The sequence below is a fragment of the Chelon labrosus genome (assembly GCF_963514085.1).
Source record: "Chelon labrosus genome assembly, chromosome: 9".
In the NCBI taxonomy this organism is placed as follows: Eukaryota; Metazoa; Chordata; class Actinopteri; order Mugiliformes; family Mugilidae; genus Chelon; species Chelon labrosus.
The window spans coordinates 5,852,275-5,872,486 of NC_140359.1; the positions used below are offsets into that span (position 1 = coordinate 5,852,275).

General features: G+C 43.4%; 1 protein-coding gene across 1 annotated transcript; it reads right to left on the reverse strand.

Annotated features, from left to right (window-relative positions):
* Positions 1–992: 992 nt before the first annotated feature.
* On the reverse strand, positions 993–19,524 carry bicdl1 (BICD family like cargo adaptor 1). Its single transcript, XM_084551014.1, is given in 11 exon segments — positions 993–1,267; positions 2,953–3,073; positions 4,054–4,184; positions 4,973–5,116; positions 5,831–6,049; positions 6,169–6,348; positions 6,506–6,652; positions 9,726–9,737; positions 9,740–9,856; positions 16,645–16,860; positions 18,989–19,524. Coding segments are annotated over 11 exon segments (1,857 nt in total). The 5' UTR covers positions 19,382–19,524; the 3' UTR covers positions 993–1,090.
* Positions 19,525–20,212: the final 688 nt, after the last annotated feature.

Below are 20,212 nucleotides of genomic sequence, written 5' to 3' on the forward strand. Positions count from 1 at the left end.
GATCCAGTGTTTTTAATATAATATATTCATTTTATTTTTTTATTTTTTTGAGCTGTTTCAATTTGCTAACTTTGGGCTAATGGAACAAATCCATATTTTAAAGTTGTTTAACAATCGTTAGCAAAAAAAGTTACATGTTCACACATCTATGAGACACAGCAGAGCAACATTAGCAGTGATTAAGAGCTGTGTTTCTGGCCAGCCAAATCGACTAGCTTAAAAGGCTAAAGCACTCCATGGGGCTCTGTAGAACTGCATAGCTTGGCTATAGTTCTCTGCGGGTTTTAACTATAACTGACTCCTTTCACAATAAACATAGTTATTTGATCTATACTTTATATAAAAAATAAAGATTAGTGCAGCTTTGATATATATTTTATGAGTCCCCAAACGTCATGAAAGTGCAATGCTCAAAGTTTTTCTCTCACTTTGATTGGATGTTTGGACCTGGGGGTGTAAAATTAAAAACTGACCATGTTAAAATGTGAATAAACTGTCTTTTTATAATGTGTCTGGTCAGCTATACAATACGCTCTAGTCCTTATGTTCCCCTGATCAAATGAATAAACCTGAGAGATCACATGGGTTGACTGCAGCATCATTGCTCCATACCAGGAGGATAGTTGTCCTCCTTCTCATTTCATGTTTCATCTTTTCCCTGGCCTGATAACTGGGATGTATACAGTAAGAGTTTGCACATAGGATTCATTCTCTACAGAGTTGGCAGTGGGATCGTGGAGATGGTTGTAGGCACTACAAGGAAACCTTCCTCTTTGGAGGTAAACTTTGTGACCCTGTTCATGTTCCGTAAGACCAATATCTTTCTGTGAGCGGGGCGGAAGCCAAAGCCTCTGGGGAAGTCCTATTCTTTTACTCATTGTCAGCAGTCACCAACTAATCAGAAACAAGAAGAGTAATGGGACAGATAAAGTGCAAAATGATGCCCCCCACCCCCCCTCCCAAAACCTCAGTGTGTGCCACTGCCTGTCTTTGGCTGTATTGTTACCCCCATACTGTGATGTCGCTCCCTCCTTCTCCCTCACCTTGTCCGTCTGTCTGTTAGCTGTGCTCAGGACCAGTCCAATAGGGCTCAGTTCTTCTTGAAAAAAGAGAAAAGTCTCTTGTCCCGATCTGAGATGCGTTGAGCTCGCCTTGAGGACTGACTCCCGTGGGCCCTCGACGAGCCTGACAGGGAGGTAGAGGCCGAGCGCCACTCGTCCTGGTGCTTGTCCATCAACTGCTGGTCAATCACTCTGTGCATATCGTCCTAAAGCCAGAGACAGAAGAGTGAATGAGCAAAAGACGAGAGAGAAACGTCACATACAGAAAGCAAAACGTCCTAGAAAGTGAGTCCCACTGATCAAGTTACCTGCTCAGTATTCATTACAGAGACACCACAATTACTCCATTTGTGCTGCAGATATGTTTTTCTGCCATTAATTTCCAGACCCTTGAGATTGAACAATCCTAGGTTGCAAAATATACTTTAAAAGATGAATTACACGATTAGCCATAATATTATGACCGCCTGCCTGATACTGTGTAGGTCTCTTCTGAAACCAAATCAGACCTCTGAGGGTGTACTGTGGTATCTGGCACCAAGACGTTAGCAGCAGATTCTTTAACCCTCGTGCTACCCTCTTGCATAATCTCTCTCTGTCTGTCCATTCGCTTGGGGTCCCAGAGACCCCAAGCTGTCAAAGTAACATCCACATGACTCACACTGCCTCCATCTGCTTGCCTACTTCCTATAGTGCATCTTGGTGCCACGTGTTCCCCCAGGTAAGCAAGGCACACACACACGGTGATCCACGTGATGTAAAGAAAATGTGATTCATCAGACCAGGCCATTGTCTAACATTGCTCAGTGTTCCACCATTCCTGAACATGCTTTTGCTTTGTGGCTCTTTTTTTCAGCCATCTGAGCTCCAAATGAGCAAGTCCCCACATGCATCAGTGAGCCTGTGACCCTGGTGTAGATTCACCGCTCTACCTTCCTTGGACCAGTTTTGCTGGATGCTCTGACCCAGTCATCTAGCCATCGCAAGTCACTCAAATCAGTGTTATTCCCTTCATGGTCATAATGTTATGGTTGATACAGTTCTATTGTTAGTTGTTGTTTTTAAGCGATAAAGCCACTAGAGGTTACTGAAACAAGTTACATTTGTAAAAGATCAGTGTTATAAGTCTGGATGTCACTGAACATCTTCCATTTGGGACACAGGTGTGTTTGTGGTGTTCTTGTCTCTCAGGTAAGTTTACCAGTGGACCAAACAAATACAGGCGTATGTAAAGCAGAGACAGACGGCGGGTGAAGAATGGTGGAGCAGGATGGCTCTCTGTGCCGGTTAAATGGTTACAGATAAAAATAAATAAATAAAAAAAAAGGTATGGATGGCATTTTCTCCTGGGTCAGTTAACCTCAGCATGGAATGGCTCAGCATGGTGCTTGGTGAAACGGCGGGATGGGGCAGCTCGGGCTCACCTCTAAGGCAGGAGGGGGGGTACCACAGGGGAGAAAGGGTGGTTCGGAAGCTGAGAAAGGCCACTAGATCAGAAACCACAAGAGCCAAACAGTAAAGAGCCCTGAGGAGGCAAACTGTGGGCAGGGAGAAGAGAGAGGAAAGAGCTGCTTGTTACAGATGAGGGAGGGGAGGGGAGGGAGCACACACAGTATCCTCTGTATGTTATAGGTTTCCTTGCTTTCACCCATCACAGACAAGCGAACTGGCATACACGCTCAGCAGTTAATTGAGTTGTTTAGTGTGTGCAGAGTCTGTAAGCAGCTTTAAGTTAAAATGGTCTGACACCAAACATGTAACAGGGAAGGGAAGGACAAACTGTTCCAACTGCTCAGCAGCTGCCTCTAAAATCCTCTAAACAAAACCTATTGAAACCTTATCTTCTAAACAGACAAAATGTTAAACTTGTTGTTTATTCACGTTGACCCACCTGCCAAGCCTCCAGCTGCTGCGACAGGTTGAGCTTCTGCTGGATGGCGTCCAACAGCTGGCTGTTCAGAGACATAATGTCTATTTTACATTTGGCCAGCTCCATTTCCACGGCTTTCTTCCTGCAAGACACACATGGTGATCAGTGTAGAGTTAGTCTTGACTTGCACTGAATTCCATGCAAATAATTGCTTTCCTGATGAGAGGTGTGTAAATACTGATACCACTCTCATGCCCACAGGCTAATGCTTCCTTCAAATGGAGTCGTGTTTATGAGAAGAGTGCATGTGAACGATGCCCTCTTGCGGTATTCACAAATTCATTGGCGTAAATTTAAAGAGGTCAGAGCTCACTGGTTGTGACGTGTTTGATGACATTTTCAGAAATTATTGAAATGGATGCAATTTAGTTCTATACAGTTTTCTTCGTAGTTTTATAATATGTATGAGCAAAGCATATATTCCCAACAGCCTTGTGTTTTCTTCATTAAGTTGTTAGCTTGCTAATTGTTAGCCTGGGTAGCATCTAGACACTAATAAGTCTTCTCACGACTTACAGCTGATGTTACCATTTGAACGGCAAGCATTTTTCACATGAACCACAAGTTCACAAACTCCATTTGAAGGCAGCACATATATGAAGCTACAACCTACAGATTTAGTCGTAATGCTAAGCTAACCCTGGAAACAGCTTAGCATGGTTCTGTCCAGGGACGTGTGGTCAAGGGAGGCAGGGGAAGCAGTGCTTCATCTGTCATCATGAAAAGTAAGGACGATAAAATAAATTATACCATTTGTCCACTGGTCTGTGATATAATGTAATCCCAGTATGATTCCAATAATTTCTATCATTTTCCACAGTCAAAATCGCTGAATTTACATATTTCTTGCATATATTATATATAATTTGTGTTGTCTGTTTTTCACACTGAGTACTTTCATGTTGAATGAGTATGAATGAACAGTGGAATTGCGACGGCAAATGTGCTTTTATGCCTTTTTTTTATTAGTGCTATTACATACAATATTTAACTGCTGTTATTATTATTTCTAACTGTATCAGTGCAGGTGTCATCAGTGCAGGACTCATTATGCTATCCTACTTGGCGATGGCGTCGTCTCTGTCTCTGATGGCGGTCTGGAGCTGCTCGCTGGGTTCTCGGACTTCAGACATTGCCCTCATTCGCTCATTCTCCTCCCGGAGAGAGCACATCTCCACGGAGAGTAGCGCCATCTGCAGGTCACACGGGCAAATTAAACAGATTCATGAGACACACAGTCCTCATGAATGCTTTAACGTCAAAGTTGTACAGAGTGGTGTGAGATATTTAGTTCAATAGGAGGTGAAACTCATCAGAGAGTGAGCTGTCCTGGCCCAACAAAGGCCGACGTAATGTCGTATATTAAAAACAACATACATCTGGAGTTCATCTAAATATTATTACTGACATAACTGTCAGGATATGGAATCATTTCCTGTTAATCTTCCTTGAGTTTCAGTTTGGTTTCTTCATTTGTTTGGGTTTCCTTGTACGTTTTCCCTATTTTACTTTGAAAAGATAATATCCTGTGTCTTTCTGTTTCCCACCTGTGTGATTATTTGCTCTGCAATCATTAGTTTCCCCATTAGTTCCTCTGTATTATGTCTCCCCCATCTTTTTGTCAATTTGTCTGTATTCTTCTTATTATATTTTTGCTGTTTGTAATTCCTTGCCTGCGTTCCCTTGCTGTTCCCAGTTATTTTCTGTGTCTTAACTCTTTTAGTCTTGGATCATCTATTGTTGGATTGTTTTCAGTTTGGACTTTTGTTGGACTACTTCCAGTTTACCCATCCTCACTTTTGTTACCTTCCATCGAAAGTCTCATTAAACTGACCCATTGTTATTTCATCCTGCCTTGTCTTCGAGTGTGTCCTGCATTTCTCACTCTTCCTGCTACATACAGTTAATGAGAACTAATGAGGCATATGAATGTAGAGCGTGTATGAGTGTGGTTGTGTGGTTGTGTTACAGGAGTCAGTACCTGGTTGTGTAGCTGTAGCAACTCCTCTTTACTGCTGCGTGCCTTGTCCTGCTCAGCTTCGTACAGCTCTCTGACCTCCCTCAGCTCTTCTCCCAGTCTCCTCACCTGCTCCTCCAGAGCCTCCTCGTCGCTGCGCCGCGAGCCCTGCCAACACATAACGCGCACCACTTCACAACACACACTCCAAATTTTATTATCATTCGTCCCCAAAATGCTCTCACAGAAACTCCATTCTGCCAAAGTCTTGAACAATGTTTGAATGTTTGAAACAGTTTCAGTTTCATGTGGCTTTATCTATTAAACTGATTGAGAAGAGCCTTTGAAGGCCAGTAACTGGGGAGAAAGTTGGTGTTGATATTAAATTAAGGCAAAGTATCCAGAAGCTGATTTGCATCTGTGTGTTATGTCCACAAAATGTTTGCGGTGGAAAGTCTGTGATCTGGAGCCACTCTGTTGGGAACTGATTACGCTCTGACAAAGATCTGCTGAGCCAATCAAATGTTTTGGGCTCACTTTATCTGGTGACGGAGAGAAGAGTAACTGTGACATAGTCATGCACGTCATCTGAGCTCTGTGGAGTTGAATTTGATTACAAGAAAATGTCTCTGATTGGTTGTAGGAGTATTCTTTGTGTACAGAAGTGTTTTATTCTCAGTATCAGTTGAAACCACTGGGTTGAAACGTACCTCATAATAAAATCCCCATAAAAAAATGCCAGGCTACATAATTTCCTGGTTCTCTCTGAATATTAAGATAAATGAGTAGCTGCTCATGTTTCCCACTATAGTAACAGTAAATAAATGTTTTGAGGTAATTTTAGTTTAATGAAAATATTACTGCCAGTTTGCTGTTCATTACCGTAGACTCGTTGCCATCCAGCAGATTCTGTGTTAGCCTCCGTAGCTCGAGTAGGCTGGTGTGGAGGCTACCTGTAGGCACATCCTTGGCTGAGGACGTCTCAGAGGACTCGTCCATGGAAGAGTCGGTGGACAGTGCTGAGTCTGTGACATCGTTTCCTCTGAGATGAGAGCAGAGCGAGCGAACCTCGCAGTAGGCCTCCCATAGTTGAAGACGCAGCTAAACAGCCAAGGAGGGCAGAGATATTAGTGGCCTGCCTGCCTGGTGCTCACGGCAACCTTAAACAACGTGAGTCTAGACTCAGTAAAGCACAAACCTGTAGTCATATACATAACTACCTGCTCTCTCTCTTGCTCCTGCTCCTCCTGCTCCATACTCTGCTCTATCTCACACAGCAGGCTGGATGGGTGCGGGGTCAGACTATGGAGGCTGTGTTCCTCCGTCAGCTCCTCCAACCTAGCAGCCAGCTGCCTGTGGGACACTTGGACGTCCTGGAGCTCCAGCTGACTCTGTCTCAACTGGGCATAAGAGAAGAGTAAAACTTGAAGAGGTGTGACAGGACTGCTGACTACTTAAAAGACAAACTGTTGTGGATTTACACAAAAAGGATACATTAAAGTACTGTACTCACAATATCTCCGAGCTAGTAACAGCCGTTCATTCGTGTGTTTGTACCTGAAGGTCCTTCTCGTGACACTGCTTCTCAAGCACCAGCGTTCTTTCTCGGAGGTCGTCCACTGTGTTCTGCAGCAGCTCGTTCTCCTCGAGCATGGCATGTACCCGCCGCTCTAGTTCCATCTTCCTCTCCGACAGCATCTTAATCTAACATGGCAAACGGCGCTGGTTAGTAACTGCACTGGGGAACGGGCATTGAGAGGAGAGCCTTAAGATCGTTCAGATGTCCCGGTTGAAACTAAACACCTGATTAAAGGCTAAATTGAAGTTGTTTTCCCGACTCCGAGGCAAGCTGTGCTCTTACACAAGATTAAAAAGTACTCCCACTGGTCTAAAGAATGTTTGTTGCCTAGCACGGGCGTAGGCGTTAGTTGCCACCCTTGTCTTCAGGAATGCTTTAGTGATACTTCAGCATCTACACAAAGCTTAATATCAACTTACCATCCTTGTGTAACGGCCTCCTACTGAAGGATAGTATTGCAGCAACAGCATATTCTTTATGAACTGTTTCCCCCTGTAGCTGCCTGAGCAGCTTTCCAAAATTAAAAACACATCAGATCATTTTTACCCCCCTACTTTTGACCTACATCTGGTAACCCACTTCAAAGCTTGTTGTTTTCACTACCATATGAGCATCTACATTGCCAGGTTTAGGGTATTTTTGGGGCTTCTATAGTTTCTGTCTTCACACAAATAGGCCAAAGAGCCATTAGTCATCAGCACATGGTGTGTAAAGGCAAAGCGCTGGAAAAGTGGGAGCACCCAGACATTGCAGTATCTCAGCTAAATATAGAGCAGAAGCCTTTTCTCCCAATTATAGAGCAGGCTCTGCAGTCTGGGTGTTTTCTCCCAGGCTTTGAAAAAATAAAACAAGCTCTGTTCAAAACATATCGAGCTACTCATACATGACACAGCGGACATCATAAGACATGTCATGCTCCAATAACAAACTAAGATTTTCATGCTTGAGCTCAGGAAACAGGGATTGCTATAATGTATATTGACGTATAAATGCAATAACATATGCTTTAACTTTGCTACATTACCAGATATTAAATTCCAAATCTTAAGGTATCAAAGCTATGTGATGTCAAAAGGATTTGGCAAATGCACCTCCTCTGTCGCACTGGACAGAGGAGGTGCATTTGCCAATTCAAAAGGAAAACACCGGTGCAATCCTTGCTTCTTTTGTTTTATACATGCAGCATGCAGTCTGGCCGGCAGACGGCGTAGGAGAACCACTCACTTCTAGCCCTTGCTGCTCCGACAACGAAGGGAGAGGGTGATGGGACGAGGAATGGGAGAGGAGAGGCGTAAATGTTGAGATTACAGTAAAAGAAGAAAAGAAAAGGTTTGAGAGAAATCCCACAACTTGTCCTGACAGAAAAGAAATATAAAATAATTAATTTTATTTTTTTTTTGAGCGAGCTCAACGTACTGCAACTTCAGAAATGTTGCATCCAATCTACTCCCTGTAGTCATCTCATTATGATGTAATTAAAGGGCTCGGGTCTCATTATCTTGCAGTTTCTACTTGTGGCTACAGTTCAGTTCAGTAATGTCATATAGTCTTACTTTAAAATTTTTGGTGGCGATAAGTGAAAAACTCATAAAAAGGTTCAGAATAAATGTTTAAATACTATTAATGCCATCAATTTTGCAAATTATTTGTGTATTTTGTCAGATTACTGAAATTCGCAGGATAATAATTAAAGAAATATCAACAACTCCCAAAATCATAAAATTTTCAACAACAAGTGCACCCTAGTCAGGTTAATCCCTTTTTGGGGAGCCCTGAAAGAGTTTCCCCTGTTGTTTGCGCTAGGGTTTCTCTATATTTGAATAGGGTTTCTGTATTCGGATGTGTCGTGAGTATATGCGGCACATGTGTTATCAAACTGATGAAGACATTTTTAATTCAATCTTGGTTTGTCTTTGTGTTTTTTGTTTGTTTTTTTAAGAGACACTTGCTCTTTAATGACGTCATCATCAGGCGACCGTGTGAGTGGACAGAAACCAATAAACATGTCTCTTGGTGAGTCATTAAGCTTTTCACGTAACATCCACCAGTTTTTCACGTAACATCCCCAGAAAGTTTAAAGTGAGACTGGGGCCGTTTAGCAATGTGTTGTTGTCGTCTGTAGTTGAGTTGTTGTGGAACATCATCAGTCACTGTCCAAGTACTGTCTTAATTCAAAGTACACATCTGAGTATAGCCCAAATACCCATTTGTGTACTTGCCCCGTCTGTTTTATTGAGGATGCATCAGGAAGTAACTTGTGTGGACTTGGTATAACCGGGTATCCCGGAATGCATTCTGTGGGCATCATTAAGTGTGCAGCTGTTCCAATTACAGAACAGCTGTTCTGCATCCTCCTGTCCTCCAAAGTCTGTACTTCAATCAATCAATCAATCAATCAGTCAGACTTTATTTGTATAGCACTTTTCATACAAACAAAATGTAGCACAAATTGCTTTATACAGTAATCCCACCTGCACCCCCTAATAACACCTCCCCCAATGCAGACACACACCGACACAGAATAAAAATACCAACTACTAAAACAATAGTTAATAAATAAATAAATAAATAGAGAGTTAGGATTCAATTAAAAGCCAGACTGAAAAGGTAGTCTGCTTTTAAGCAGACTACCTTTTGAGTTTGCTTTTAAGTATCAAGTTAAAGCGTCAGACAATTTAAATTGTTACTGTAGTTTGCACACTGGAGCTATAAACAACCAGTAACTATTACTGAACAGTGGCCCTACAAGTAGAAATAGCTAGATAAAGAGACATAGTGCTTTAATGACATCATCATTAGGCGACTGGAGTGAGTGGACCGAATCCAATAAACCTGTCTCATGGTGAGTCATGGTTGTGTTCACTTGTTTCTTTACTTTTGTGATGAAAAGTGTGATATATCTATCTGTGACATGCTCGGACTTTGAGTAACAGAAGTCCCCATGTCACTGAATTCACCTGAGTAACTAAGCTCAACATCTAGCTTTCTTGCTAATGTTATTTCTACTTTCAAAAGTTGCACAGTCCTGCTTCAACTTCTCCTGAGATTTGTCGCCACCTCAGGATTTTCACTGGGTACTTGTTGCTTCAAACATTTTTATTTTCAAATCAAAACTGTCTGGCTGCATTTTTCTGTGTGTGAGGCTGTGCAGACTGTAAAGTGCTCAGAATAAAGTGATGTAAACAGGGAAGATGTTACAGACAGTGGCTGACCTCAGCTTGTAGAGTCTCTAGTCGTGTCATGTGCTGGCTTGTGGACATGCTCTTCTCCCTGAAGTCATCCCGTAATGAATGGACCTGAGTGGACAGCTGCCTCTCCACCTCTGCAGCCTAGACAACGACACATAAAAGCAGGCTTTTATTTTGAAAGACAATCAGTTTAACATTTCAAAATCACAGAAGTTCAGGTTTAATTATTTTTCCTGGTAATGCTGACATAACAGCACTCTGTTAAGGCGTTACATTATCAGCTTTGTTGTGCTTTTTAGTGACTCACTGCAGCCTGATTGCAAAAGTGACACACACATATACATGTTCACAATACACTGACATGGTGAAAATCAGCCCTCTCCACTCTGGTGCATTTGATAGCTGGCTCTCTAAAAGCATAATTTCAACCAGAAGTCATGACACTTGTTATAAAAGCCTCAGTCGGTAATTTTCTGCTCAGTTTTTGTGCAATCCAGAGCAGCAGCAGTGCGTCAATAGAGCTTATTGGACAGGTGGGATCAGGCCACACACAGAGCCTGGCTGAGAATCATTAGCATACATCTGCACTCAGGAGGCTACCATTCACATCATCATCATCATCACTGCCATGGCAACAGCAGAAATCCTAAACAGTACTCCTTGCAGCGCTCTGAGGGGGATAAACATACCAAAATATGGAAGAAAGGAAGAGTTCAAATTATGATAATTTTTACCAACATGTTAATCACTGAGTGAAAGTCAAGAGGATTTATTGAATCAATATGAATGACGAGCCTCTAGGTGGCACTACATACTGCTGCAGAGAGATCTGAGGAGGCTCAACAGCTGGCTGTGTTGATGCATTAGCCCACTTCCCTTCACGTCTGTCCTTAGGTACCACTGGTGGTACTCTGTGTCTTATGAGGCCTCTGGAAATTACAGGCTTCCTGGAGCTCCTCCCTGAATGTTATCTTAAAAGTTTTATCACTAACAATAAATCAGTTCATCACTGATGTGTTGATGCATTAGCCCACTTCCCTTCACGTCTGTCCTTAGGTACCACTGGTGGTACTCTGTGTCTTATGAGGCCTCTGGAAATTACAGGCTTCCTGGAGCTCCTCCCTGAATGTTATCTTAAAAGTTTTATCACTAACAATAAATCAGTTCATCACCCACCCCCCTATGCAGTGTTACTCCAGAAAAGACACCACGATCAGAATTAACATTATGACTCATAATCATAATAACAGGTCAGGTGAATAACACAGATTATCTATTTTTCATGCCGCCTGTCAGGCAGCAAGTGAACATTTTGTCCTCAAAGCTGATGGTAGAAGCAGAAAAAAAATGGGCAAGTGGAAGGAAGTGAATGACAAAGGCTAAACTGCAATGACTAACAACTGTGCCAAGCCATCTCCAAAACTGCAGCTCTTGTGGGGTGTTCCTGGTCTGCAGTGCTCAGAGGAAGGTAATACATAGAAGTATATTGTGCATTTCATCTGATTATTTGAACTGGCAAGACAATAATAAGTAAAAGGCTTTTAAGAAATCATGTGATGTTAAAATCAAAACCAATCAATCACAACAATAAAACAAAAAACAAATATTATGGAAGCAAAACAGCCTAAAAGCCTAAAAGTATATGTACTGCCTTACTATAATGTAAATGCTAATATTGGGACATTGGTAGATATAATAACTGTGCTTCAACTTGCAGCTAAAAAAAAAACAGTTGAACAAATTGTAAGAATTATTTATCACTGTTTTATCACTATGAGCTCATGTCTGGGTCTAATCCGTCAGTTGGAGCAGCCAGATGTGTGTTTCTGAGCCGTTGCCGCTGTGCTGGAATAGATGTGTAAACAGTAGAGTCCATTGCAGCGGCAGGTCACGGTGGTAAAGCGACATCTGACCCACTGGCCCATAAAACTGACAGACTGAGCTTGGGTCTGACAGAGTTGACCACAGACTTACAGATAGTCACTTAATCTGCGCATAAACTCCTCACATCCCAGATTGAGTATTATCGGCATGACAGGACATGCAGGGGAAAATCAGACTTATGCGACAGAATCCAGGGCAGCGAAGTAGGGCTGAGCTGATGTTACTTTAATGCCCCTTTTTAATTGTGCATCACTGTTTGCAAATACTGTGCCTTCACTTTTAAGAAGAGACAGGAAGAGGAGAGTTAAAACTTTGCAGGCTGAGTGGCTGACATGATTCAGGTGCATCGGGGGGTCTCTGGTGACACAACCTATGTACATGTGGCGCTGAACTATTTGTATCCTGGTGCCATTCTGTAGAGCACATTCCCATGGTAACAACACATGGAGTTTCAATTTGCATGTCACTCTGGTTGTCATAGCAACTACAGAGAAGTGGGTATTGGCGGAGCTGCGACTTGTGGTCTCGATGCTTCTGGTATTTTCCTTAGTCACTTTCACAGCCTCGTCTAGACTCACGGAGGATGGGCTGCCCCCACGTTCAAGCGGTTGCATAACAAATCCTTCAGGTGACAATACGTGCCGGTCGCACAGCCAATCCTGAGAGCAACACCTTGATCCGTTGGGATGTTAGTGGTTTTGAGTGCTGATGGCTGGACAGGTGCCCAGGGACTGTGGCGGAAAAGGGAGGACTAGCTCTTGCATTCATCTAATGTGGATACACTGACTGTACCACCTTTCTGCTTTAGTCATTCAAAAATATTCACATTACACTTTTGTTTGCTGTGGCAGAATTTCCAGCTATTCCTCCTTAATAAGTCTGTGAAGATTGTCAGTCTTCCAGGTCATGGTTTTATCTAAAAACAAAAACGACTTGAAGACGTTTCACCATCATCTAAGCAGCTTCTTCAGTCTTAAACGACTGGTGGGGAACATCTGTAGTTAGTGCACATTTAAAAGTCACATGACGAAGGTGTGTTAACCAAAAGATTTCCCCCTGTGTCACACCTTGTGTCTGGAGTTTCTGGTCATTAAAGGCTTGTTAGAGAACCACTCACTGGACAGGACACCACCCAAGTTAATCTAAACGATTTCCAGTCACGTGAGTTTCACGTGTGCACCACCCACAGATGTTTCTGATAAAAACCTAAACTCCCCACCAGTCACTTAGAATTAAAGAAGCCGCTTGGAAGAAACATCTTCAAGAAAACTCAACAAGTCCAGCTGCATTTGTTTTAGCTTTGTTCTTTGGATGTCCTCCTCTGTAGTCTCAAACTAACAACAATGAGTCTCTTCAGGCTGCTGTCAGTGTTTCCTAAATTATTTTAGAGGCTAAGTGGGGGTAGAAAGCATGAAAGGATGTGGCCACTTGCTGCTATAATCAGTGCATCCTAATGTCTCATCAGAGCATGCGCTGCAATGTCTCCTTCTGGTTCACTCTGATCAGATTAGACCTGATGAGATTGGCTGTACTTACACTCCCGTAGAGACCAACACGCACCTTCTGGTCAACAAGAGTCGACCTTCTTTGAATATAAAGTGTAGTTTTATCACCTACTAGTGGAACATCCAATCAAATATGCCTCAAGTGCACAGACAGAAGAACAACCAGCGGGGGTATTAGTGTCAGCCCAGGATAAGACAACAGACCGGCAGATTATTATTTTTATCTTCTTTGCACAAATATCTAAGTTACCTGCTGTTATTAATTAAGTTGAGTATGGATTGGCGTCGTTGTGGTTCCTAACTAAATGCATATGGCAAGACTATTAGCTGGGATTATTAGCTAATCCCCGTGATTTACATCACTTCCGGTAAAGTGCCCTGGCTTGTCAAGGTCATCCCACTGCAGCTTGTTGAAGGCTCTGTTAAGAACTGATCCCCGAGCTGTTCGGAGAGCAAAACACTGTTGTAACAGTCTATGGATGTCTAAAATTATTTTTAATGATCATTTCTAAATAAATTATTGCTCAAATGATCATTTAAATAAACAACTGAATAAACATTAGCCAAATTAAAAATACTATTGGTTAAATGTGTGTTTATGCATACTATTTTCAGCATAAATATATATATTTATGTTTGTCGTCTGTCTTTAATCAGTATTCACTAATGAGTCCATTTTAAGCCTTTAGGAGAAGACCGTGCTAGTCTTATTTTGGTTTTTCAATCGTAGCCACAAACTGGTTAAAGTTTTTACCCGCTCATACTGATTGTGTGTTTTTGTGAGCAAAGACAATGTCTGTCAATGGATGTGTATATTTCCCATTCACTCACTGTAGGAAGCATACCAAAGGACTACAATAACAAGCTCCTTATCACTGAGACAGCATCTGTTATTCTATAGGGTCAACAGGAGGCTATACAGACCTACTTGGATCCTAATAAGACTGTCAAAGAGTTAACCGTTATACAAAACAAGAAGGGGCAGATGAAAATAGCAGGCGTCCAGTGGCCTCACTATTACCTCAGGGAAGTCTTTTATTTCCCTCCGTTCATTCAGAAATGCAAACAGTTAATATTACTTAGTCGCAGTAATGAGCTCAGACAGAGAGAGAAAAACACAGAGAAATAAGAATAAAATGAGAGAGTGTGAGCACTGTGGCTGACCTCATTTATTACCCGACAGGTCTCCCTCCGCCTGCCGAACGCACTGAATCATGAGATTTGGATCGATGCACTCAATTAGTTCTCATAAATTTCCCAAAGACCACAAGATACGCCATTTCCCTCCAAAAACACAACACAGATCACTTTCACGGAATATCTTTATAGATTCCAGTTAAATTAAATGCAGTTTAATTATACTAAGTGCCTACTTTCGCTGCAACCCACAGAAACTGACTGCTCCAGCTCAGTCCTTGTGATGGTGGTGGTGTTGGGGCAGGCTGGGGCAGGAGTTAGTCTGATCCGCTGCTGTGCACAGCAGCAACCTGGGGTTAAAAAAAATCAGCCACAACGAGGAGCGCTCTCCTCCCTGTGCGGCGTGTGCCTGGCACCAGATCATACCTTCTCCCAGGAGGGGAAACGCACACAAGTGTGAGCGTCATTGCAGAGAGCACTGCTGACGAGGTTATCAAAGCACCTGCACGGGCTTGTCAACCTTTGTGTACACAGCTCTGGGGCATCCTGAAATGTTACCCAGTGCCAAACTAACATGGCAGCAGTCGGTGCAGTGATGCCTCTGTTTACAGGGTTTAAGTCGTGGTACAGATGTTTATGCTGCATTTTCTCCTGACATGCAAGATAGCACGATGTATATATCATAATGAAGGAGACACCTCTTAGTTTACTGCAGAGCTATGTTTTACTGAGTCAGATTAAATGCCATCATCATCATTGACACTTGTTGGTCTCCTATTGTCGGTTTTTCAGACAATTCAGCATGTTGAATTGGTGACAAGACGTTGAGAGAAATCACTCTGATTGGTCATTCAGTTTAGAGAAGTGACAAAAGTAAACAAAACAACAAAGTTTGAACGGCACATAGAAGGCTTTTCTGGTTTTACATCTTTATGTAAATCTGAAAATTCGAATAAAAAAATAATCTCACAACAACATTATCATCTAGAATGAATAAACTGTCGGTCAACTGATTAGCATGATTCAGGAGATTCCAGATCTGTACGATGGTTTTTAAACCCTTCCTAGCTTCCGAGCTACCACTGCCACTTCCTGGTATAACAAGTCCTTTCCTTTCATGCATGCACAGAGCGTATGTACCAATAGGTTGTTAGTTGTAGACTTTGTGGTGTGTTTAAGCACAAACCCCTGTCACAGACACAGGCGACGTGAGGCGTCACGTGAGGCCTCTTTGATTTCCATTTGGTGTGTCCGTAGCTTAAGATTCCATTTCTACCTTTGGGATGATGCAGGGCTAGCCCTAAACCTCTAGAAAAGCATAGCACAACATCTTACCATTGCCTGTACCAAGACTGATGCTAAAACTGAAGTGTTGTGGGCATTTAGCTGATGCTTCTTCCTGTTAAGTGTGTAGGTTGCTACACCATTAGCATGCTCCTACACCATGTTTGTTGTCAGATGCCTAGCGCCCCTGACTAAAAGGGGGTCTTTGGTCCTTCAGGCTAGCAGCAATACACTCCATATAGCTACAGCGACAAAGCCATATTGTTTTTCATAGTGTGGAAATGGAGCCTTGATGGAGGAGCAAAATAATTATGAAAAAATAAAATAAAAAATTATGTCAGTTACAGTGAATATCGCAATAACATAAACTGAGGTCTGACTCCAGAGCAGAGCTGTTTCATCCTTACACTCTGTTTTGATAAGGTGTTCCTGTTTTGGTGTCGATGGAGCAGACTGAAGCATACTGAGCTCCTTAGAGAGGATTAATCAGCTGTAGCTACAAACGCTAGCACTCTCTTTTCTATCAGTCTGCACCGACTGCCAATCTCAGTTCCCCCTGATGCTAAAGTTGTCCCATTGACACCAGTGCTGTATGTTCATCTATTAATCTATCTGAAAATCTCTTATGGGAACCTTATTTATCTCAAAATAACTGCACTCCAATCACCTGTCAATATGCAAAGTGCATATTAGCTTGCGTAAGTGTTCAGTCCGCTCGTCCTAAATTATTCAATAACACCCGGAAGCTGCACTTTTATATTGATGAGTTAGCATAACTCAGGTTAGAGAGACGGGCTCACTGGAGATAGATCCACCCTGAGGGATGATGGATCCTCACTTGGCTGAGCACCTTATGTCATGCCAGCCAGGCAAACATGATTTGGACCGAGTGGCCCCGAGGCCAGTCCAGGGAGAAGCACACACACTCTGGCTTTTCCCTGAGATATGTTTCCTGGTTGGATGGAAAGGCTTTTAAAGCAGCATTAAGCCCATGTGACTTAATGACTCAAAGCCCAGACTAATTAAATCTTCCTTGCAGATTGGCCCAGCCAGCCTGAAGCAGGACATCTGAAGCACATACACAGACACACACAAATGCACATGGAGGCTGCTGCTCACCCTACTGAGTTGCTCTAGCAGTCTGTGGTTCTGTTCAGAGAGCTCGCTGATGGCCTTGGTCTTGTCCCTGTCAGCCTCTCTCAGCTGCACCTGGTGGCGCTCCAGCTCACCCTGAAGCTGCTGGACGTCAGTCTCCAGCTCGGCCACGCGGCCCTCCCACTCTCCCTCTCGACTTTCCAGACGCCGCCGCAGCTCATGCTTCTCTTGCTCCAAGTGCTGCATGTGGATGAAGGGAGAGAAGGTGATATGGTTTAAATCTTCATTTGCTTTGAACACTAATGAAGTTATTGAGGACAGGGCACCAAGCTTTCACCCAGACACTGCTGCTTCCACTCACGTTCACGATTGAATCATGTGTTTGCTCAACTGTATTACATTTAATACAATTGATTTTTTTGTCATGGTGTTGATAGTTTAACTATTCCATGACTAAATGTTCAGCAACATAAAGACTTACTTAGTAAACAAAGTATGAGTTTTGCACCATGCACGAGAAAACGATACATAAAATGAAAGAGAAAAAGAATCTGCTGGAGGATTTACATCAGTCAGCCATAACATTATGACCACTGAAAGGTGAAGTGAATGACCCTGATTATCTCGTTTTCATGGCAACTGTCAGTGGGTGGGATATAATAGGTAGGGTAGCAGCTGAACATTTTGTCCTCAAAGTTAATGATAGATACAGGAAACCTGGGCATGTGGGAGGATCTGAGCGACTTTGACAAGAACAAGTTGTGATGGCCAGACAACCTGGTAAGAGCATCTCAACAACTGCAGCTCTTGTCGGGTGGTCCCAGTCTGTAGTGGTTGGCGAGTATCAAAAGTGGTCAAAGGAAGGAGAAGCAGTGAACCAACGACAGGGTCATGGGCGGTCAAGTCTCAGTGATACACATGGGGGTTCTGACAGAGGTGTCAGCATACACAGTGTATCACAGTTTGTTTTGTATATGTCCTGCCTGGTTAGCTGCAGAACAGTCAGGGTGCCCATGCTGACCTCTGTCAACTGGTGAAAGTGACTATAATGGACATGTGAGCAGAACTATACCACAGAGCAATGGCAGAAGGTGGCCTGGTCTGATGATTCATGTTTTCACTTACATCACGTGGATGACCGGGTGCTTGTTTGTCACTTACCAGGGGAACGCAAGGCACCAGGATGCAGTATGGGAAGAAGGCAAGATGACGGAGGTAGTGTGATGCTTTGGACAATGTTGCTGAAAGACCTTCATGTGGATGATACTTTGACATGTAACCCCTACCTAAGCATGTACAACCTCCCATGGAAACAGTATTCCCTGGTGGCAGTGGCCTCTTTTGGCAGGATAATGCATCACAAAGTGAACAACAGTTTAGGAATGGTTAGAGGAACATAACAAGTTCAAGGTGTTGACTTGACCTCCCAATTCCCAAGGTCTGTGTCAAATCAAGTGTCTGTGGGATCCGATGGTCAAATAAGTCTGATCCATCGGGGCCTCATCTTGCAACTTGCAGGACTTAAAGGATCTGCTTTAGGATCTAAGATCTTGGTACCAGGTACCATAGCACACCTTCAGAGGTCTTGTGGAGTCCATGCCTCAAAGGGCCAAGGCAGTTTTAGTGGCAAAAATATCAGGGTAAGTGATTTTAAAGTGAATCAGTATTTTGGTTCCCCAGCTCCTGGAGTGACAGTTCAGATAATAAGATTGCTTCTCTCTATTCTGACCAGTGGACAGATGCGCTGCACCACAAGCGGCTGCCAAGGCTTGGATGGGGGTTGTTGTTGTTTTGGTTAAGTCCGAGGTTAAAGCAGCTGGCATTTGCGTGGCCACTAATTTCATCTCTGGATAAATGCCCACACGAAAAGAGGGATCAAAGTGATTCAAAAACAAGCCCACAACAACAATAACATCAAGCACTGATACCAGAACATGTAACAACATCAATGAGAGATATTAAGCTCATTTCCCTGAGCTCCAGCATGAGGATGAACATGGATGAAAGGGCTGAACAGATGTACAGTAGACACAGTAGACTGGGATTAGTCTTTGTGGTTTTTCTCAGGCCATGTGATGGCTTGTGTGAAGCATTTTGAAAACAATGAGAATCAAAGGCTGAGCTGTAAGATTCATTCAAACTGTAACTGACTCAGACTTTAGAGACTATATCATTAGGCTAGAGAGGCCAGCAAGTCTGAGTTTACGCTGTGAAACTTTTTTCTCCAGGGTACTGTTCATTAGGTGAAGTGATACTGCTGGCAGTAGCTTGCAGTAACTCTTCTTGAGTTTGTTTACACTGCCAAGGCCCAAACCAGTCTGTGGGATTATGACACGTTGAGCATATTAAAACTTGAGTAAATTATTACCTCTAATTTCTCGTTGAGATCTTTGTGCATTTTCTCATATTGCTTTGTCAAGTCTTGGTTTCTTTCCAGCAGAGCTTTGCCCAGTTTAGCAGCTAAAACCAAGTCTTTTTCCTTTTGGCGGAACAGCGACAGCAAGTCCGCGTTATGCCCCACCGCAGGCGCCTCTAGGTCCGACAGCTCCCCCTCGTCTCCTCGCTCCCCGGTAAGCATGGCCAGTTCCTCTTCCAAGGCCATGCCGAGGCCTCCGGAGCCGGCGTGCCGCAGCGGGTGACCCTGGAAGCCGGCGGGCTCCTGAGCGACGGGGCTGTCCCGGGGCTCCATGCCGTCGCTGTCCAGTTCCAGTGGTGCTGAAACCGCGGCAGACGTCTGCAGGTCCAGCCAGAAAGCGGACATCGCCGCCTGGCAGAGGAGAGGCCAACAGATATGAGCCGAGTGATTTCACTCCGGGTGAACCCACCCTGCTCCGTTTGGGTTGGGCTGACCGGGCCGGCTTGTAATCGATAATTCATCCATTATTCTCGCAATTCCGAGCTGGATCCAGTTGAGACTGTAAACTGCTTCTTCCCCCAGTTTCCTCACGTCCCCTCTCTCCTCGTTAACCTACCAGCCGCGACTCTGACTCTGATTGAATCCCAGAAAACGCCGCCTCCTCTGCAGCTCACACACAGTTTATTAACGGACACACAAAAATGTTTTTATCCCGGTATGAACCGCCTCGCAGAGCTCTTCGGTCGGTCAGGGTCCACCCCGTCTCGGCGTCCTGGATCCCCCATAATGATCAGCCTGTTACACCGGAGGCACTTGCCAGCCAAACATGATGTGCGCGTTCCCGATGTCTTCTCAACCTATTTCCCTTCTTGGATGCGCGTTCCCGCCACGGCAGTGACGCGGTCACATGCGGCCAGCTCATTGGCTGAAAATGATAGCGCCATATTTTGGTGCTTCTCGCACACATCTGTGAAATCCAGTACATTTGCACGTGAAGAGACTGTTGCTTCCAGTGATGCACGAGCCACTGCAAGAAACGGAAACGCAGGAAAACCCCCAGAACAAATTATATTATATGAAAGTGCCAGTGCCATTTATCAAACAATAACACCATTTTGCTATGCAGTCTTGCTATCTTGTCCTCCTTTATACCATTTTACTCTGTTGCATAAATTAAAATAACTGAAATTTCTGGAAATCTCAAGTTATCGCGATGTTTTGCTGATGTACACCTTT